This window comes from Lagopus leucura, unplaced genomic scaffold (assembly GCF_019238085.1).
Source record: "Lagopus leucura isolate 7727_CA_CO unplaced genomic scaffold, USGS_WTPT01 Super-Scaffold_100002, whole genome shotgun sequence".
Lineage (NCBI taxonomy): Eukaryota > Metazoa > Chordata > Aves > Galliformes > Phasianidae > Lagopus > Lagopus leucura.
In genome coordinates, this window is record NW_024962263.1 from 27796230 (window position 1) to 27819569 (window position 23340).

Consider the following 23340-nt stretch of genomic DNA (forward strand, 5'->3'; position numbering starts at 1 on the left):
TCAAGCGTGCAAACAAACCAATCACTTATCCAAATTTTTATGAAGGGTTACGGTACAACGTGTTTATTGATCACAAACCACCTAGAGAGAAGAAACACTGCAAAAACAGGAAGTAAAAGTACAGCTTGAAAACAGCCAAATTATATTAAAAGGCAAAAGAAAATTTGAAATTTGCCCTGTTAGAGGGCAGTTATAACTGAAGCATAAAACAAGCAACTCTACCCTCTTGTTTACAAACACAGAAACCCTCCCACATACACAATCCTAGCTCAATGATTAAATACTTGTGATTAAACATACTAAATTCATTATAACTGCTCAACCTACACACTACTTGCAGCATCACTCCTCATCTGTCATCCAGAAGATGTCAGCTATCTAACTACCTTCAATTGTTTAAAAGAACCTTGTGGAGGGTTGTCTAAGTGCCCTTCATGGCCTACATGATCTACTATTCTGCTCTATTTGTTTTCATTATCACTTACAACAAAGGTATTTCAGGTACCTTTCACAATGTGCAAGGTAGATCTACGGTTTCTTCTTCAGTTGTTACTAAATAGAATTGATAAGTGGTTGATCAAAAATTAAAAGTGTTTATAAACCAAGAAAGCGCTCTGATTAGCCCAGTAGTACTGAAGTGATAAGTAAGGACAGAAGTTACTGCTGAGAGTGTAACTCATTTCTACACATGGTACTTAATCTTTTTCCTCTCTCTCAATTACCTAGTTTTCATGTTTCATCACATTCTAAATTTTCCTTGCCATAACTCTAGAGTTCTTCACGTACACATCCAACAGTGACACTGCCCAGGTCTCAGACATATCACCACACTGAGTCTCCTAGATTTCAGTCACACCTGAGGCCAAACACAGACTGATTCAGTTTCAATTTTTCTTGGGTTGATGGTTCCCCAAAGAGCAATAGTCCACTGGGACTGATCAAGAAGAACCACATCTACCAAGGAGTAAATTTCATATATAACACATGACATACTTTTATAAGCCAAACACACACTAATATTTTAGCTATACCAACGTTTTTGTTGTTTTTGTGTGTTGGTTTTTTTTCCCTCTAACTAGCAATCAGTTCTCTTCAGAGTGTCATTGGATTCAGCAGGTACTCTCATTTCACTTGTGCTACACTATCACTGAATATACAGGCCAGTTTGGCACTTCAAAGGGAAACATTAATAGCATAGACCAAAACCAGGCAATGCATTGTGTGCAAGCATCTATTTTCCTAGCTTCAAGACTGCACTGCAAGCCCTAACCCTCACCACTCCCACATTAATTCATGTAACTAATGCTTTCCCTGAGCAGAGAACAGATGTCTAGTCAGGGAATTAACTCATTTTGTCAAGCATACAAGTCAGGAGTAGGAGTAGATCAACCATTTTGAAATACAAGTGCTACTAAATCAAACTGCCACTTGAAAAGCTAACGCAATATTCTGTTGTACAAAGTGTGTAACTATATGTGTTTACTTTAGTAGAAGAGATCAGGTATAATTATATGACCTTCCGTAGCTTATGTCAAGAGCTGGAAAATTAACACTTGGGAGAGAAAACTAAGAAGCAAAGCATGTTAAGGAGTGTTCATGCTGCAAAAAACCTCCCCAAAACCGCAGAACTGATTAGTTGGAATCACAATTTTGCTGTTTATTTACCTTCTTATTAAGCCAGTGCCACAGCTTGTCAGTGGCAGAGGGAGATGGAAGGGAAAAAAAGACAAGAACACAGTGGAAAATTATTGAAAAATGCAGTAATAGAGGGAGGGTAAAGCAATGAGAGGCAGGCAGTCACCCACAGAATGAGAATGAAATTGTTTCAGACACAAAATCAACTTGTAATAGGAAGAAAAGAGCATAAGAACTTTAACAGTAAAACATATTCTTGCATTCAGCATGCATTTTTTTTAAAACAAAGGGAGATATAACAAGTAAAAACAAACAATAATATTAACAGAGCAATCAGCAAAACCTGGTAATTATTCTGAGTGTTAACATTTCAGATTTCAGAATAGGATTTGCACTCCAAGAAGGACATGTTACTGAAACACCAAAATTTAACATGAGATACTTAATGATAACATTTATATTCCCACCCAGGCAGTTTCATTTGTTATAACACCAGAAATAATAGCAATGTTTTGAAATATTTTTTTAGTTCCACATTTGTTTTATTACAACGTTCACATTCAATGTCTCAATGGAAAGAAATCTGACATACACACAAAAACAAACTGTAGATGAAATCAACGTATGGCCTTCATTTAATTCCATCAGTTGCACAAAAGGCTCTTCATTTCTTAACAGACCATTTCCTCTCCTGTACAACTGTGCTGTTTAAATTATTTTTTATCTTTTACTAATACTCACACAAAGTACTCAAGTACACTCACTTAAGGTCTAGTTTCTACCGGACTATACTCTTAACTCTTGCTATTAGTAATCAACAGCATAACAACAAAGTGAAAAGCTTTAAGGCTATTACTCATCTGTGTGAGAAGTTAAGATAAAATAAGTTAGGTTTGCTCCTCCTTGAACACAAGAAAGGTTATTAAACTATTAATTAATCCAGAGTGAGTTTTCAACAACTGCCTGAACTTGCATTAGCTCCCAATGAAAACAAAACATTCCTAATTTAAAAAAAAAAAAAAAAACAACAAACAACAGAAAACAACACTCAATGTTAATTAATTTTTTATCAGAAGCAAGATTTACAAGGAAATATGAACACCAGGAAATCTGAAAATAAAAGGCATCACAAAGCACCCAGTTGTTTTGCTCTGTAGTTGTATGGCTTTAGTATGCTCAAAGAAAGCAGAACAGTAGTGGAAAAAGGGACAGCAAAGCTTCAAAAGCTTCATACTGATAATGTACAATTTCTTTCTATTTTCCTTCTTCACCTACAGCATAATTTATAGCAAAGGTTAGAGCTCCAGTCTCAGACAGAGCTTTTAGCAGAAAGTTTTGTTTTATTTACAAAATGTATGCCTCCTGTAATTAGTTGATCAATACATTAACAAGGACATATTGCATGCTAAAAATAAATGTTAATTAATAAAACAATTGTTAAGAGAAAATCTGGGGGGCTCTACTTGCCTATTATCTTACCAATATCTATATTTCAGCAATTCTATAAGTAGGACTATATTTAAGAATAGGTTATTAAGCTTAAAATTAACATTCTGGTCATTCAAAACAAATCAGGCTACAGTAACTTTTCCAGTTACTTACTGGAAAACCATTTATACAATATCTTATATGTCTATGAAACTAATTTCTAGGATAACAAATGCACTGGTAGAGATTCTGTCTGGCTTCTTCTTGCTTTAACTATATGCTACAGTTCGTACCTGGGGAACCAAACCTCGACTTTATTCAAAGTCCAAACACCTTACTGAAGTCCTCCAGTTATAAAATTCTAGTATGCTCTATCTAGAAGCCCTGTGCAATAATCATGTGATTTGCTGGTCTATCAGAAAGGATGCATGCAACAGTATACCAAAAACAGAGAAGTGAGTGCACATCCTCTGATTATGCTGCCTAATTACCCAGAGAATTCAATGAAGCAAAACTTTTTTCTTTTTTCTTCTTTTTTCAATTTTATCAGACTGAAGCAAACTATTAGTTCTTGACTGTTATTGAGAACATGCACGATTCTACTGAGTTGCAAGGTGAATAAACAGATGACAACAGAAACTTTTTCTCCTCCTCCTTTCTCCAGCAAATCCCTACATTTGAATCACTGAGTTCATCAGCTCCAGGGGCCAAATCTATAACTAGGGACTAATGAATACAGTAATAACACTGTTTCTATAGTCCATATTTAAACCAGATCTGCATGTATGGGCACATCCTGACCTATTGTTTAGAATGAAAATAAAAAACAATGCCCAACTTATCTCTGATAAGATCTTCTCTTCAATTCATACTTTGTCTGCGTTGCCAATAAGATAACCAGGAGCTGATGAGCAATGAACAAGAACAGCCTGCCTTTTTAAAACAAACAAACAAACAACTTTATTTTAGTTAAGAAATATATCTAACCCTACTGGCATTGCTGCCCAAATTCTTGGAGACAGGATGCATTCTTGATCCCATGTGTCACAGAACAAGCATATCCAGCAGAACTTAAAGATTACGAAAGCATTAGTGTGACAAATACTGGAAGCACACACATAACTCCAGTCACTCATCAGACAAGTGAATCACAACAGGCACAAACAAGGACAATACAATCATGCAGAATATCAAATGCATTTCTTTTAATGGCTAAAAGAGCTTGGATTGTTTTAACATACAGCACAGACACAAAAGTATGACTGTTAGCTAAAAAACAAGGGAGGGAAGATGAAGTAGTGTATTTTGTCCAAACTGTTCATTTGCTTAGACAAGAACAATATGAATATAAACTGACCTTCAGACATTTAAGCTGAAGAGTGGGAAGTTCTGGTGCACATTAGGACAAAAACCCTACCTTTTTCAAGGAAAAAAAGGCTTAATAGAATTAGGAAACATCCTTTATCATGTAGATCTGTGATAGGAAACACTAAACTCAACAACACAGGAAAGACAATACATTACTATTCTGACAATACAGTACTATTCTGTCTAGACAGCCTTCTTACTTCCAAAGTAAAGGCTTTTAGTAAAAATCTTCGTACACTGTAAACTTTTTTCCTCTTTAACATGTTACATTTTCCCACTGTCTTCTGAAAACCCCTTCAACTTGTTCATAGCTGTATTTTGAAAAGGCTTTCCTTTTTCTATTTATTCCTCAATTAACTCCATGGAACTATTATTTATTTCCTACACCCATTAACTCTTTCGTTGACCTACTGGCATCCATTTATCCATTAGATCTGGGCTCAAATGTCTCCTTTTCTTGTAGGAATTCAGAGGTATTATCTGCAGATATTGGTCCAGATGTAAATGCTTTGACAAATTTACTTACAGGGTGCAGACCTTATGTTACTGAAATTCTGACATAACAGCTTTTTCTAAAGCAAGAATAATTCAACACAACTGTCACAGAAAGTACTTAAAATTCTTAAAAACTAGCAAAACTTACAAACAAAATAATTCATCAGGTTAAGTGAAAACTTATAATTCTGAAAGGAGGAGCCTTCATAAGTTTTCTGAGCTTTCTGACTTTGCCATTTGCAGTGCACGTGGGGACGCATTCTGAAGGGGATGAGGGGAACTGGGAGGATCTCAGAAGTCTTACTCCACAGGTCTTCCCAAGTATTTTATCTATCATATTGCTTCTCCTACAAAAGAAAGCCTCCATTCTTTACCATACCACCATGTTCAACAACTTCTTGTCCATGTGGTTAGTATAAACAAATACATTCAAGCTAGCTCAGACCCTTCAGTCTGCACAACAGAAGAAGAAACATTTCATCTTTCACTTCCAAGCTCAGTAAGTTTAACTTCAAAATCTTTGCAACCAGATAAGGAGACTGAACTTAAGAAGTTTGCAGGACTCAGATAAGGAATGTTCTAAAGCTAACTCAACTTTCGTAAGTGACTTCTGTCAGGCTCTGCGTACACTGAACAAAAGTTAAATACTTCAGTGTGAATGGTGATAGAAGAGACAAGGTCTAAATTACACTGTAAGACAAATATACTTTTACACGACAGACATTTCTATTAGTGACAGATGTTCATTTTGGAGTTAAAGCGCCTCAGCAAACAGTTAACGTAGAACAAAACAGATTTTTCAGTTGCTTAAGAAAGTAAGCAGAAATACCTTACTGTCAAGCCTCAGCATGACTCTTCCAAGCCCTCTGATGGGACGCGGTGCAAGAGCTTCCTGACGTTCTTTCACAAAGTTTTCAACAAGTTGCCACCAACTTTTGCAACGTTTTGCCATGAAACTCAGAACTCCAAAATGAACCACGAGTTTTTTAAGTGCCCAAGCTGCAACCACAAGAAGGAAATAAAAGGATTAGTGATTTTCAGAGGAGCACCACAAAACTATGCGAGTATGGAAGATCTACAAAAAAGAAAGAAAAGGTTTTATTTTGCATTAGAAACCACCTTGAGAATTTTGAAGTGATTTTACTACTAATCTCCTCATTCACCTAACAGACACACTTATCTACATTGAATTCAAACTGCACAAGAACAGAAGTGCCCATGCACTGCATAATTAGGCATCTAACATTTCAGCAAGGCCTAAGATAAGCAGGTGCCAATCTGTGATTCCAGTACAGTGGGTTTATCATATGTTCATATGTACATACACAGCACAGATATCATGCTTAGAACTTATTAAAAGATTATATGTAAGAGAAGTTCTTCACTCATTCCTCGAGTTCCAGGTCTTCTATTCTGCTAAACCTACCTCTTCTATCAAGAGACTGACAACAGATCACAAAGTATACAAACCTACAACTGAAATACAACTACTGATGATTTTTGCTTTTAAACATTTAAAACATTATCTTGAGATCAGCTCTGTATCTTGGTTTGAAGATCATCACAAAAAGCTTCAGAAAAATCTACACTGCTCCTCAAAACTAGATAAAAGAAATAGGTCACAGAATGGTTTGGGTTGGAAGAGACCTTTAAGATCATCTAGTTCCAGCCCCCTGCAACAGGCAGGGACACCTCCCACTAGACCAGGCTGCTCACAGCACCATCCAGCCTGGCTTTCAATGCTTCCAGGGAGGGGGCATCCACAGCTGCTCCGGGCAACCTGCTCCAGTGCCTCACCACCCTCACAGTATTTTCTCCTAATACCTACCCTCTGCCACTTTAAAATCATTTCCCCTTGCTCTTTGCTGTCTGCCCTTCTAAAAAGTCCGTCTCCAGCTTTCTTGCAGGCCCCCTTCAAGTACTGGAAGGCCACTATAAAGCCCACTCAGAGCCTTCTCCAGGCTGAAGAGCCCCAGCTCCCTCAGCCTGCCCTTGTAGGAGACATGCTCCACCCCTCTGATTATTTTCATGGCCCTCCTCTGGACCCACTCGATGAACAACTCTTCCCTTTCCTTTTGAAAAGAAGCGTTTTGCTATCACAGATAGCTTCTCTCCGATATTCCTAATGTGGATCCACTGTACTTAACAACATTAGAAGTCTAGCATTACAGTTCAGGAAAAAAAACACACAGGTATCTGTTTACCTCCAATAAGATACTGCCCAGAAACTTCCACATAAGTTTTTTTCTAAGACATCTCTGTTCTCCTTGCTTACTGAGTATTTACTCAAAAACTAGTAAAAAAAAAAAATCACGATAAAGAATGTGAAAGCAAAGAAAGAATGCCACATACAAAACTTTCCTCAGAAGCTAATGGGCCTTTAATATCCTGATTTTTTTTTTGCCACATTTTTTTTTTATTCAACCTCTGTACTACAACTGATTTTACTGGAGTATCAGTGAGAACATATAAATCGCTAAAAACATAACATGATCCTATATATCATATTTACTGCAGTATTTGATACTGAACTCCCCATCACTAGATTCAAACACAGTTTTAAAAAAGATTTTCTTTCTCCAAATTAGATGCATTACTTACTGCCACACTTCCATACTACAACAATCCTACCATCATGCAAAACACTCCTTACGCTTCTACTTGGAGATATCCAAAATGACATCTGTGGCCCCAAAGGCAAACTTCTAACACCCACAGTGCATTTATCAAGGTTCCACAAAAGCCTATTTAAAGCAATTCAGGTATATGAAGAGCTCACTCAACAATTCACTGAGATTTGGTTTGCTTGCCTCTGGCACCATCATGTGGCAAATACAGGATTTAGCCTCTTAAATTAAATAATCTAGTAAGCTTTCTTACAGAGATCATCAGGTGAACAAACAGGAGAAAAGTGCAAGTGCCAACCTACAGCACTTAACTTGTAGGTTGAAGCTTTGTATGACAGAATGCCACTGATGGTAAATACACTGATGGCAAACCAGGGAAAGTTTGCATTTTCAAGAAGCAAGTGACACATTTGAAACGGCATTCTAAACTTTTGCTCGTATTTAAACACAAACATTTGAACAGTATCTTTTAAAGTAACTGACTGCACACTTTCTGCAAATGGGATATCAGCAAGTCTAACAGTCAATCACACAGCTGAAATTACAGTAGGATAAAGAGTCGAGAGAAAAAGTGAAATATATATTTGACAGAACAAGCAAGCAAATGAAAGACCTTAAGGCAAGACAATACCAGGCTGACATCACTGAGCAAATGCTACAGAGTGTTCCACAATTTGGTTTATTGCTTAGCTTTTCAATTCAAAAGTCATCCTTTCACCTTTTCATTTTGTGGAATAATTACTTTCTGTCCTCTACATCAAGCAATTTTAAGAGCATCTCATTCCACTGAATGAAAAATCATTTCAAGGAAAAACATTAATGGTTGCAAGATATTACTAATAATCTAAATCCTGTTTCACATGCATCCTTTCTACTAGTGTGAGTTACGCTACCAAAAGTAACCCCTTCAAACTTCAAGATTTGTTGTTGATGACATTTGTTCTTAAACACACTAGAAGCAATCTCCTCCAGGTCTCTGAATTTAAGTATATTTATCAGCCTTAAACTTGGAAAGTTGCAAGAAAACTTGCTTTATATGCCCTGCTATTTTCCACTACTACGTATTTTTAATACCACTTCTCTTTTATTAAACTGGGTTTATTCTTATCTGCTTTCTCACACTTGATGTGATCCACTGGTATAATTTCAGCTCTGTTCATCATTATACTGCCTTCTCATAACATTTTTGTGGTGATAGAGTTACATTCATTGTCTACAGCTAAGAAAAAGCACTTACTGCCCAGTGTTTCTCATAAGACAGCAGGTCACAAAACATTCTCAAAATTAATTTCTATTTTGGCTTGAGTTTATTGCTCAGGTAGCCGATTTAACCTTAGGGACTGGCAACAGCAGTATTCATCCATTTCAATTACAGATTTGCACTCTCATCTAAATTTGTCTGGATCAAGCTTACAACCAACCACCGTTGTCTGCCTAACTGCAAAATTATTGTGCCCATTTTCCCCTCCCACACAAGCAGTTATTTCCAACTATTACACCACCCTTGAGATTTTTAGGAAACTGGAGAGTCTATAATGTCTTTGTGTACCAGGTATCAGAGTGGCCTCCATAGAAAGAGACCAGGGAAGAGTACGAGGTGGTTCTAGCCAGCTTCTCAACAGGCCTAGAGCAGACCACAGCTGAGCCACATGTGCTGCCTCCACGAAAGCATTTTTAAGGAAGAGCAGAAAATGCTAGAGGAGAGGAGGAAGGAACATAGAAGAGAAGAGGGAGGAAATGAACAGAGAGGAGGAAGGAACAAGAAGGGCAGAGGAGCAGAAGTGCCCCATTAGAGAGCAGGTGCACCAGAGGGACTGCGGTGCTAGCCTACATGCCTCAGTGGGGGCAACACAGCCTACGGATAAGCCTACACTGAAGCACAGGGAAAGAGTAAGCAGCTTTGTGGTACTTTTGCTGCTTGCTGGACTCACCCACAAAATATGGAAAAGGGGTAAATAGTATTAGATGCATTAAAAATGCTGATAGTTAATGTTTAGAGAAAAGCCAAAAGAAATCAGGGAACTCACTTTGTTTACAGTTGGGGAATGAACAATTTAGATTTACAACAGGCCAGACTTATTTCCAGAGTTCCTATCTTCCCTATCTACCCTCCAAGAAAGGCTACTGGAGTGGCATTCAGCTTATAAATCACTTCCTCAGACAGCTATCAAATATTCCATTCTTCTTGATATGTAACAGAACAGATGCACAGACGTGAAGTGACAAAGCCAACTAGCCCGAGAGCTAGAATTAGAATCAAATTTATCTTGTGATTTGCTCACAGAATTTAGCAACATATTTTTAATGGAAATTAAAATAGATGTATGAGCTGTACTTCAACAGTGAATAACAGCAAAAATATTTTCTGTGAATACGTACAGAAACATTAAAGAGAAGACATCAAAAGGAAGAAAACAAAAGTACTCCAAACCAAAAGCATTCCTACAATCTAAGGTGTGGCACTAAATTGTTCCAGGTAACGTACATATTAACAACAATCAACAGACAAAGCAATTTTACAATGACAGCTGTCCACTACACGGCAACAGACAGCCCACATTAATCCTATTAGAAACTACAGTTCATAGATAACATTGATGTTTTTGAACTCTGAACACCTGAAAATAGAAAGTCATTAAAAAGCTTTAAACTTTAAAAAGCTGTATAAGCCTATAGACCTTTTCTTTTACTTCACTTTACACAAAGTCTACAGCTATCCAAAGTCATCACTTAAAAAAACACGCACAGTAATTTTATTACTACCTGCAAAAGGCACTGGCAATAGCTGCACAATCCATAAATTTAGCCAGATCTGGACAATAACAATTGCCCACACAAGTGTAACGAAGTAAACATCACTAGTCTTCTTTTTTTTAAGAAAAGAACCAATCTCAGGTCTTTGTCTGTTCCCAGAAGAGGACGCAGAGGAGAAAGATGACGAAGCTTGTGGAGGTGGATCACCTTCTGTGGCAGCTAAAACAAACAAAAGCAAAGAAGTGGAAGTTATCACATTAATCTCCACCGCAGAACAGAATATTGCTCCCTACAGCCAGCTTATCCTGTTGATGATTTTGTGTTGTTGCTATTTTTATTTCTTTGTAATTTCACTAGATGACAGGAACAGCTTTCACACCGATCTGTGACTTGAAAAGCTAGAACAGGGCTGCACAGGCTTTCCCAAATCACGCATCACCATGTCAGACAGTACAGGGAGGAACAGAAAAAGAGATGCTACAGCCTCTAAGAGGCCTCTTATTGCCACACATTAATTGCAAGCTAGATGTACTTTAGCAAATAACCACAAAACTCTGGAAACCTCAGGAAAACAGAAATTTTTGTATTAATCTTTTCAAGGACTCCTTTAAAAGAAACTCCTTTAAACAAAATGCACAAACAAAATGAGAATCTTAAAGAGTGTCTTCAGGTTCTGTAAAACCTTATTAAATGCAGTCCATAACGTCTTTGTAGATGAGAAGATAGGAAACTCTGTATTTGTCCTTTTTCTATTGTGAAGGGAAAGAACAGCAGCATTCACAAGCCAAAAAAATACAAAACTGGCTAACTGCCTCAATAACAAAAAACAGAACAAAACAAAGAAAAAAAAAATAAAAATAAAAATAAAAAAGACACCTTTGTGAAACCGCTGTAGTTTGCTTCCAGCTAAGAGGGAACTTAACAATTTGAAAACAGAAAAGAAGTTGTCTTGAAGAGGAAAAGAAATTAAAACTAACGCGTAAGTTAAAAAAGAAAAAAAAAAACCAGCAATAAAGAAAACCACAACTATTTACACTATAGATCTGTGGGAGACTGACTCTTAACTGTATGTTCAAAATCCAGGCAAAAAAACACCACCCACTTCCAAAATTAAATGTAAGAAAGAGCAATAAAAAGAAGGCTGCCACACAATGCTCCATTCTGAAATTTCAGGATACGACCATGGTGTTCTGTGCTTATTTTCATAGTAGTCTTGTAAAATGTAGAAATAAAGATGAGAAAAGAGTAAATTGTCCACAGTCATTTTCATATTTAAAAAACAAGTCTGTTTTCAAGTACAGTTTACACTGACATATTTAAAATTTGGAAGGGTGTTTGTTTCAACAACAGATTTCTGAAGAGATTGCTCTACATCAACTGTTTTTTACCCAACTGCTGAAGTAACTTCTTAGCTTCACAAAAGGCACTCTTTAGACATTCTTAACATAACATGCTCAAAGGATTCTCTCTTGCACACTCACTATGTTTCCTCCTCTTCACAATTCCCTCATTACAGAGGATATAAAGAACATCCTGTGTTCAAGTAGACCACTCAGACACAACCAATTTCAAGCAGATGCTTTGGAAGCTTATATTCTGTCAAGTTGAATAACCTGTTTCACAGGAAATTGATGAAACCTTTTGGTTGTCAGGTCTCCATAATAGCTTATTTTTCAAGTATCCCACGCCATTCCATAAAGGCGTACTCAGAAAAATGACGGTAAAGCTCAAAACCAGTGATGGATATCTGAACATCCTCTTTGCAACATTTTGAAGCCATTTCTTATAGACTTCTATTGTTGCAAGTGAAACCTCATGACTCAAGCTACATCCTCAAGTAAACTCACTAAAGGAAAGACATTCATCATGCCAGCTGAAAAAGACAGTGAAGTCTTTTTGTCACTGCGATGTACAGAAATTTTATTCTTCTCTGCCAGTACCTGCTCCAGTTATATCTTGTAACAGACAACAAATCAAAGAGAAGAGTAAACAAAGTAAATAAAATAATAAAGGCAAGGAAAAAATGCCCTCATTCTGAAAATAAAATTTGCTGGTTAGGTTTTCAACATGCACAGACAGCCACATACTATAACTTGAAAGCTGTTTTTTATATATCGCCTTCTTAGCATTTTTTTCAAAACAGATAAATCACTTTGATAAAGTACAAATGTGCTATTTTGATACAAATGAAAAACAGAGGGCCCACTTTGAAATTTGTTCTTTATTCCCCCTAATTTCATGCTGTCAGAGCAAATTTAAATGTCTTCTTACAGAGAATTCAGTCACCTGAGGGTTGTGAAGAACGTTCACTACTGAATTCATCTTCTGTCACGGAAATTGCCATGGCAATTGTTGAAGCAGCAATGGAAATCATCTGACCAGGAAGCTCTGCCCCTGTAAAATATATGCGTATGTAATTTAAGAAAAAAGAAAAACAAAAAACTCAAGTCTTAAGATGCTTTACGTGTTTCTTGATATCCATTGAAGCTTTGAAATAAATTATACTAACAGATACTGTTAGTTTTTAATATGTCTTATCTATAGTCAATGTTATCAAACACGAATGAATGCTATTAATTTTAGTACTACAACTGGAGGCAAAACACAAAAGCAGTTATTTACAGTTCCCTTGCTAGAGAGCTGCTACTGATGAAGTCATTTGCAGTTGCTGACAGTTCAGCTAATCTAAAAATCTCTACAGCAGATAGTTTTACTAACCAAGATGATGATGACGTTCAAGAAAACAGTAACAGCAAAACAGGAAAGAGGTTTCCTAAAGCAGCCATTCAACTATTACTGGATAGGAACAGATTACACTTGTTTATATCCAAAACTGATTTGCAACAGGAGAAAATTATTTTTTCTCGAAGTCTAAACACAAACCATAAAACACACATTAACCAGAAACAGATAGGAGAAGCTTGCTGGATGGAGTTGTCTCAATTTCTCTCACACACAGTATTACAAGAGCTATTAAACCCACACTGATCTCTTCCTTCAAGATTAGCCTTTGATTCCCTTTTTCCTGGGCTTTCTTTATGCTTGAGGCTTTATATAGGATTCTCTAGTGTTAAATTATAGAAATATATTCTCAGCTGTAGTTAAGGGGGATGGAGCTTGATAACGAGTCGCTACTTTGCTATGAAAAGGAAACTATCCATTTCAAAGATTTTCTGTAAAAAACTGAAGATTCACTTCCGTCCACATAAACCACCTTGTTATAAATGTGCTAAAATCTTCCAGTAAATTCTTCCAATCGACATGATATTGAATTTACAGTAATATAATCCCTGTTCTCAACTTCACAGAGATAGAGATTCACTTCTTACCAGAAGATTCCTTTCCATTCTGCTGGTCATGCAACATGCCTACAGTCATCAGAACAACTATAACCAGGAACACAGGAATTCTCCAGCAGCCTGCCACAGAAGCTGAAAAAGATGGCATTTTTAAACAACAAAAATTAGACTATTAATAATCACTACATTTAGGAAAACCAAGGTAAGCACCCCACTAACGAAGAAAAAACTAGGCAGAAACTGTCATAAAACAATGACAGTTAAAACAAATAAAACATGATTCTTGCATTCCCATGGAGGAATAAGAAAAGCAGGTGAGCAAGTTTCTCTATTAATAAGCCAAGCTGTTACCATGCTGTGACTCTAAACTATGCTGATACATCTAAAATTACATTAAGATATACATGAAGTAAAAACATTTTAGAAATCAGAGGCAAACCAAATCCCCCTTCCTAAAAAGAAATGGATCTATTTTAGATCTCTAGAGTGGTTACCAAGCAGTGCCTTCTTGGGTTTCAACTTTTTATCTAGTATTTCCAGAAAATACAAGACTACAAAACATAAGCTAATGCAAAATTGCTACCTGCAGCTACAAACCTCAGCAAAGCATGTCTATGTGTTCATCACAATCCCTGAAACTTGCTGCTAAAGCAAAGTAAATCACGAATACGTTCTGAAACCCTTCATTATTATAGTCTTTTATTATTTGCTCAACACTGTCACCATAAACTCATATGATAATGTAATCTGACATTCTTAAACATGTAAAATCAATTACTACAGTCATATTCTATCATAATCTTATATTTGCATCACAGATTACACAGACTACCGATAAATTTATTTGCTACTTTTGATATAGACTTGCTTAATGACTGCTGACACAGATGGGCTTTCTTGCTTCTAGTACTACTATTAAACGTATTTTACATATGGACACAATAGAAAAATAATTTGTTACTCACCTAAGTGAAAGAGCAGCATGATCCACACAGGGACAGAGACTGCTTTCAGGTAACGCTCGGTGCTTATATTCCACTTGAATGAAACCATCAACAGGTAACCAACTACCAATGTCCATATCTGTAAGAAAAAGACACACAGGTATGTACACATACACACAATACAGCTGTAATTGTGCACACACACTTCTAGCTGCTGTAGTGAGCAGCTTGATGTCAGGTTCCAATTCTGAAATGTAGGCTTCTTAAAGAAGGATCAAGCACAGGACTTCAGCCCGCATGCAAGAGGAGTGCAAAGTCGGTACTAAGTGAAAGGAGATAAGGCCACACATGCCTTTGGCCTGACATCAGTACGGTCTGAACGTGAGAGGGAATACTCTTTGCTTGACAGAAACCCTGAAGGAGGTTATCCAGCAGAATCCAAGCACCTGCTCTGGAACTACTAGGGAAAGATCAGAGTCTAAATGTACAGGACCAGAAGCAGCACCAGTGAGGCTTTAGGGGACACAGAGCCAGCAGAGCACCACTCAGTCCACCACAGCACAACTTGCCAGCTTCTGCGCTCCAGCTCAAAGAAATAACGGGGCTTTATATCAAAGACTGTCATTAGGAAGGACAAAAAAAAACACAAAAACAAAAAAACGCTTCTCCCCAGCAGCTTTCATTCACAGAAGTCATGACTTTAAAACTCGTCACATGAAATTTTATCAAAACTCATTTTACTGAAGCCATAAAATGGTTCTGCAGTAAAAAATTAAGTACCACTACTTTGGTTATGCTACCTGTAAAAAGCAGGTATAAATCTGCTTATCAGATTAATGACATGAGAGAGAGAATTCTATAATTAAATCTTGAAGAATTTAAGCTTAAAAATGATGAAAAGAAGAAAGCAGAAACCATAAAAGGCTGCAGGAGATAGCTGATGCACAGTAGAGATGAAATAAGTATGAAAACCTGCAGAAAGTTTCAATAGTGCGTTCTCCTTAAATATGCCTCATATGTGTGAGATACTTCTGCCTCAAATTCAACAAACATTCTCTGACTCCCTATCCATAACTGGCTAAGAAAACCTTTGAATTCCCATTCATAAATTCATAAATCCCAACAAAGCTTGAACAGAGCTGCTATTAACTGCATTTGCTGAATCAGACTTCACTGCAAAAGCTAAGAATGCACTGGCAGAGGCAGAGAACAAGCAATTAGGCAGAAAAGCAGAACACAGCGAATGAATGAGCATTCACCTCTATTCTGCTTTATGACACGGAAGAGGCAGACCCTCAGTGAAGGAGTCTGTGTGACTATTCCAACTAAGACTAAAGCCTAAAACTTATTAAAAGTCCTAGGCATGAAGATTTGAAATAAATAAATAAATAAATCAGGTTTGACCCACAGCAGCATGCTAAAGGCAATACAGGTTTTCAATCAAATTCATCCAGAAGTCATATTGCAGCACAACTGCAAGAGATAACTCAGTTCCAAGACAACGCCCTTCTCCTAAATGCCAGCCACACAACATCTGTGTGCACATGCCATTGGAGACAATTTTTAACTTTTAGTGACAAATTACCAACAACAGACACGCTAAGTTCAATCAATTAGATTTTCTAATGAAAAATAAACCAAGAGTGGGAGGCCAGATATGAGCCTATGGTTAACAGCCAACAAACCAAAACATGCTCCACTGCCTCTGGCTGGTTCAAGAGGTCTCACCTCAGTGATACCGTGGTGCGATCAACTCACCACCAGTTTACCTTACAGCGAAGCACCTCTCAAAACTCAGTAGCGCTTCCCTACGCTACAAGGGGCACACTGAATGGGAACTACCCCAGCCTCCTTCCAACAATTCATGGCTGAAAGCAGCTGACAGAGCAAATTAACTTACATTGACAAAGAACAGGATTTTATCCCTTTCTAACTTGGCAACAGCTTAGCTCTGATTTTTGGAATTTTTTGTTTCTTTAACTCTTTAAGTGCCTTCGTTATATAATTTTTCCCTCTTTTTTTTTCTTTTTTTTTTTTTTTTTTTTCCCCAAATGGTCTCTAAACATTTTGGCTATGAGAACAGTAACATGACCATTGCAACAACTGTCTCCATGGAAATGAAGAATAACAGACACTGTGCTTTCACTGAAATTAAGTTTAACTGTGGATACACAAGCCACCCTAACCCACAATGCACACAGATGTGATTTATGCAGGCACAGTTAACCAGGTAACTAATGCACACTCTTCAGATACTGCAAAATACAGTAGCTACCATTAACTGTTTATTAAACAGAAGTCAGTCATAGATGCCTTTCACCATCTACTCTGCATTTCAAATGCTTATTCGATCTCAATATTTACACTAATGAACAACTCCCATATATCAGCATTTAAAAGCTTTCCCTCTTCCTTCCTTCATTTATTCGCAATGTCTGAGCAGACAGAGACCTCCTTCCTCAAATCTTCCTTGCCTTTTCCAGCATCTTTGCTAAATGAACAAAAAAGTTGCTTTGCTTTCAGACATATTAAAACCAAACATATAAATAAGCTGTATACTTCTCTGAACAAACAGTTCTATTACTGCAGAGCAATTTCTGTTATTTCAGCATCCACTTTTGGGTTACAGCAGTAACTTTGAAACAGCAGATCTTTAGTTGCCTAAGCAAGTCTGAGGGGCTTCAGTTCTCTTTTAATCTCCACCTGGAGTCAAAACTACACCATAAAAAGGCTGCAGCTTTTACATTAAGCATCTCCTTTGGCGTTTTGATTTCTCTTTTTAATCTTACTGTCAGAAAGCGTAAGATTTATTAGCACATTTCAACCAATGTTAGCAAAAGACTGTTTTCAGTTCCAGTTAAAGATGGAAGAATTTAAAAATACGAGAAATGGTTTGGCTCTGGCATCTGTTTTCAATGAGAATGAGCTCTCTTTCTCCTCAACTCTATACAATAAATTCCACTACTTATTTACACAGCGCACTCTTGGTATCAGCAGGTTAATCTTTAAGGGAGAGGCTTTACAACTGAGCTCATTTAATACTTCACTGCTAGTGAAAGCAGCACTTCCCTTCTCTCCTACTGATGGAGATGCAGCCTCACCTCTCCTAGAGACCATACGATCATTACTTACTTTCAAAATCAAATTATAAATCGACAGGGGGATGTTTCCAAGCAAGCTGTCTCGAGTATATGCATATCTAGATTTCATACAAATCCCTATAAAAACAAGGGAATTTCATCATTTTAGGCTTTTGCAATCATCAGCAGTCAATCCCCACGCACGTAATCTTCTCAGGCACTCCATGCTTGTTTCGCAAACTTTAAAGCAGTGTTACACCAGATGATGCCAGCCAAAAAAGAGATCTTGTGACATTATTTCTAACCTCTTCCTCCTCACTGGCAAAGGAATGAATGATGGCAAAAGCTGAGCAGAAAAGTACATTCTTAAAAATTGAATCCATGTAAGGCATTACATGTGTCAATAAAAGCCAACTCTCTGCCATGACAAACATCACAATGTTTTCTTCATCTAATTGAAAATGTTTTTCTAAACAAAAAAAAAAAAAAGATAACAAGGTAAGTGAGGAATTATGGACCCATCATTTTTATTCCAGTTTTCAGAACTGAAATTGCCCCTTTCAGCCCAAACCATTCTGTGATAACAACAGATATTTTAAATATTACCTAAGCAAGTAAATGACATTGTGATTTTTTCTAAAAAAGTGCAAGCAAGTGTACACCTGTGTTATTTATTCCCTGTACTACCCTCACAGGAATGGAAATTTGCATCTGTTCTGCTTCTAGAACCTCCAGTTATGATATATAACCATTTAAATACATTGGATTTTAACATGCCATGACTTTTAAACCAGATGAAGCAGAAGCCTGGTGCTCAGCAAAATTCCAACTTTCTGAGGTGACTCAACTAGGAACTTACAATTGCAATTCTGAGTCAGGAAGGAACTGACCTTCGAAAATCAATACTGTCCCGCACGAGTTAAAAGCATTTTCCATGTCTTCTGCAACATTTCCTGTGTCATGAATGTAAGGAAATACACTACACTAAGATACAGAAATCTGCAGCTCTGGGTGCTAACAATTCCCTCCTACAATTCACGTTTCCTATTTCAGTGGAAAAATTACTTATGAGAATCTTTGATAACAAAAAGCTATTCAGGAATCAAACTTTTTCCCCAGATAGAGAGTGTCTCGTGATGCCACTGTAACCAAAGATGTACCTTTGATTTATGTTAACTTCTTCTTGTTTTATTCCACAGAGCGCAGCTAAAGTTGGTCAGCTCTATACCAACATTCCTTTCAGAAGTGGAACAAAATAAATACTACTGTGTTCAAATAATAAATACAAAGAAATATCCATCTTTACGTGGCGTCCATCACTAGGCTCAAGACTTGCATCAGCTTCAGGCCTGTAAATCACTTCAGGCATGTAAATCTAAGCAGACTAATATGTCTTTTCAGAATAGGCAAGTCCTGGAACATTCTCCCAAAGCTGAGGCGGATATGGAAGAAAAGGTGGAAAACACTATGAACAGCCTAGTTTTTTCCTGCTCCTCTCTATCTTGTTTTAAATAGGACACTACAAAGTTATCTCTACCATGTTTTGATAACAAACCTGAACTTTGGTTTTGGTAGCACGCGTTTACAGTCACTTCCTGACTGGCTGACTTTACAGGTTGTCACACCAAAATACCAAAAGGATGATTACAAACGGCAAAAAGAATACTTCAAAAATCAGAACTGCATTTTTCTCACTTATAGTTATGCCAACATTCTAGTCAGATTTAACCCTCTCCTTTGCTAAAAGAGAAATTGCCCAGTAGGTGAACTCTGCAAAATACAGACGCTCTTTCTTCTCTGCAAGTGATCCCCAACAGCACTACAGAAGCAGAACATTATAGATGCCTGCAACCCCAAATGTTTGTCAGGAAGCACATTTGAGTATTTCAGTCTGACACGGATGCCTTAAGGACTGCTGACACCTAGCGCCAGCACAGTGGTGTTAGCCCTGGTGGATGTCTTTGACAGTTCCTTGACAGACAGAATTAGACAATCGACAGGCTAAGACATACAGCACCTTCTTAGGCAGTACGCCGTCCAACGTACTGGTCACGGAAAACCCTATTTCCAGATTTACCCAGCACTGTAGTGAGGAAAGGACCAATTAGGTCCTCTTACTGCATGCTACTAGCATAAAATGAGTTGTACCCAGTGTGTTCAGATACAGCCCAGCTAACAGTTTCAGACACCTACAGTTACACACACACAGAAGACAGACAAGACATATTTCTGAACCTCATCAATAACTTACGACAAACCACAGAAAAAAGATTAGCCATAGGACAAAGATCTTGACAGCCCCATAACCAAATTCACCCTGGAGAATCCTGGCCATTATTACCACATCGGATTTAATTTACTCAGAAGATAAACGTCAGAGTCAATGCAGAAGGGCTGTATAATTCATTTCATCCGCTGGGATGTTTATGGGAAACTAAGCATTTTCTAAATAAACACAAGCATTTGACTCCCAGTGATAGATAAATAAATAAATAAATAGAACCAAGAGCATTTCCTGTACAGCACTGCAACTGCAGAACATCAGGATAAAGTAACTTGAATTGTCGTCACAGAGCAGAAAAATTTTTTGTGCCTTAGTATAGAGCTGGATACAAGATCCCTCTTACAAAGCTACAGTGGACACAGCAGTCCAAGATTAGTCTTTAAACAGTGCGAGAACTCTGAGGGCAACTACTGAAATTGGTGTAGCATATAAACAGGTATACATGAGTATATATATAGATATATATATGTATATAAACACGGCATCATCAGTCTGCTACAGAACAAACTCCTCCCCGTTTCAAAAAACATACAGGAAAACCTTGTTCTTCCTATTAGGTTACTTGATGTTCACGTAGAGCACATATCCTCTACGTAACAGGCCCATCAGTCTCCTCTATTTCTCAAGCAAGCTTTTTCAAAGAAGGTGCATTAACTGTACAGCGAAAAAGGAAAGGAGATGGTGGGAAAGTGACGCTTATAGACTAGCCTAAGATCCTGGGCTTATTCTCCAAAAGCAGGATTTTACAACTACTTAAAGAATGGAGCCTATCATGATGGGATCTAGGATTCCCAACTCAAATTGCAGAAGTGACAAAGAAATACCAGACAGGAATGCAACCATTTCTCAATCTTCATTCATCAACACTGTGAATGGCTTTTCCAGATTTGAGGACAACAGCACTAGAAATCTCTGCAGTGTACTGGTGCCAAGATGCAGTTTTCTATGTCACTATCACATGCTACTCCTGCATTTGGAGAACACTGTTCTGGAAATAAGAAATTTCATTTCTGTATCATGGCTTAGTAGGTATCATACTTTTAGAACACTAAATGGTACCCAAATAAACCATAATTTTCTCAGTGAAATTCTAACAACAGACACTTCTCACTCCCCTAGTACAGCAGGGGGAACCAGAAAGGTAGGAGAGAACAGTGGACGTTCATCCTCTCTGCAACTAGCAGGGGCAGCCACGTGGTGCAAAGCTCCCAGTGAAAATAACTTTACACCTTTGCTGGACAGAATTGCATGTGCCTGGAGCACAAACAATCACAGTTTGTAAGATAAAAGCTGCCATAAACAACTGCACACTGCTACCCAGATGCAGCTCTCACTGTCAAAACCAGCCACACTGCAACAGGCATTACTGTATCTTTTTTAAGCTTTTACTAAATTATTTATACATTATGTTTCTGGCAAAAAAAAAAAAAAAAAAAAAAAAAAGTGTGCCCTACTGGATAAGAGAAAAAAAATTATTTCTTCTATATTAAGTTGTTGTGTACTGAAGTATTTCCAAACACGGAAATCTGGATTGGCTTAGCAGGCTGCTAAAATTAAGGGCAAAAAATGAGATGACCATCCCTTTTGCTTATCACAGAGTATCTACTAACAAATTTTCATGCACAATAATATAGAGAAAGAACCATTCAAATCCCAGAGAACAATGGAGCAAACTGACTTGCAATATGCAAAACTCCTGTGTAGCTAGCAAGCAGGCCATGCACATGCAAACATGGTCCTGCGATCCAACATGGAAATGAAAACTGGAATAGGAAAACACTACAAAATGTATAGAAGATGCCTGGCTGAGCAGAGGAAATTCACAAAGGGGAGTGCTGGGGTTCTCTCTTGTACAGTGTCTCAGTAAGAGAATCAGACAGTGCCACACCTCCACGTTTCTCCAGCACCTCCAGGAACAGTGACTCCACCACCTCCCTGGGCAGCCTGCTCCAATGCCTCACCACTCCTGCAAATGTATGTTTCTTAATTACCCAACTAGAACCTCCTCTGGCACAACTTAAAGCCATCACCTTGAGTCCTATCACTAGCTAGCTTAACTGGCTAACTGGTTTGCTTAAGGAAGACCACACTTAGCTCTTCTGACGTGAACCCCATGTCCTCCCAAGGAACTTGAGGCTTTATAAGTTCTGGGAACTTCTTTTTTCTTCCCAATTAAAATCTTACAGTACTTCATCGAACAGATGTCACTTCAGAAGCACCAGCACAAAGCAGAAGAATCAGATGCAGCCGAACAAGCCTGTAGAGAGCAGGCACAGCCATGGGGTAGTGCACTACTTAACTTCTTGTAGCCTTCCCACACCAGCCATCGTTACAGTGTGATTAACCAAGTCCAAATAAGGGACTGGACTTAGCCAAGTCACACAGCCTAGCAACAACACATCTACATAAGACGTTTGCCAACCCAGAGGGAAATCTGAAGCTTAGCAAGGCAATGGCACAGCAACTGACCAAAACTTCCAGTCAGTACTGACAAGTCATGCTTGTGTTCCTTCACCACTTCACCGCAGGTAAATGGAAACGCTCGTAACTCGTCTCCTTATAAAACAGAGAACGCCTGCCTATCCTGCCTACTCAGTCTTAACCACACTCATGAGGACTAAACACATCTCCCCGACACTTTCCAGCACACGACAATAATTCGGAGCAGAAAGCCACGCGCATCCCTTCCTCCCATTTTCACACGCTCTCCAACACCACAAACGCACTGGTGTAAGCGGCTCAAACCAGCCGGCGGGACACCTGGCAGCACACACGCGCCCGCCTTACACCTCCCGCGACCTCCGCCGCGCAACAAGTGAGATGGCGCCGGGCCGCGCCCAGCCCCGCCGCCGCCCCTTCCTCCTTCCCTGCGGCCCCGCACTCACCCACTGGCTGCTGAAGTAGTCCAGCCCCTGGCAGATGAGGCGGGCGGCCTGGGCCAGCAGTACCTGCACGCCCAGGGAGCTGCCCAGGCAGTACAGCCCGTAAAGCAGCGGCCCGCCGGCGCCCAGCAGCAGCAGGAGCCGCCGGCGTCGCAGCACCTGCTCGCCCAGCGCCTCCACGCCGTAGTTGGCGAAGCAGAGAGGCAGCAGCAGCGCGGCCAGCAGCACGGGCGTGCGGGAGCGCTGCAGGCGGCCCAGCCAGCGGCGGCCCAGCGCCGTCAGCGAGCTCTTGAAGGGGTGCAGGAAGGTGCCGCACAGCACGGCCCACAGCAGCGGCCGCAGGAAGGCCTCCAGAATGAAGTAGACCAGCACGGCGGCCCCGCAACACAGCCCCGCGAACAGCAGCGCGCCCGTGTTGTAGAAGGCCTGCTTGATCGGCTTCTCCAGCCGCGGCAGCGACATCCCCGCCGCCCCGGCCGGGCCGCCCAGCGGCAGCCGCGGCGCAACCGGCGCCGCGCCCTCCGCCCCGCCGGGGCAGCCGCCC

General features: G+C 38.9%; 1 protein-coding gene across 2 annotated transcripts in view; it reads right to left on the reverse strand.

Moving 5' to 3' along the window:
• TMEM245 (transmembrane protein 245) overlaps window positions 1-23267 on the reverse strand; it is a 71872-nt gene extending 48605 nt beyond the window's left edge. Inside the window, exons 1-7 of one of the 2 annotated variants that reach the window (XM_042868906.1) lie at window positions 22800-23267; window positions 14572-14689; window positions 13637-13738; window positions 12594-12701; window positions 10317-10526; window positions 5756-5925; window positions 1666-1689 (exon numbers count right to left, since the gene is read on the reverse strand). In XM_042868906.1, coding sequence (XP_042724840.1) covers window positions 1666-1689; window positions 5756-5925; window positions 10317-10526; window positions 12594-12701; window positions 13637-13738; window positions 14572-14689; window positions 22800-23258 — 1191 coding nt within the window. In that variant the 5' untranslated portion in view covers window positions 23259-23267. The remainder of the gene's footprint in view (window positions 1-1665; window positions 1690-5755; window positions 5926-10316; window positions 10527-12593; window positions 12702-13636; window positions 13739-14571; window positions 14690-22799) is intronic. The other variant, XM_042868905.1, reaches the window with a different exon arrangement.
• Window positions 23268-23340: the final 73 nt, after the last annotated feature.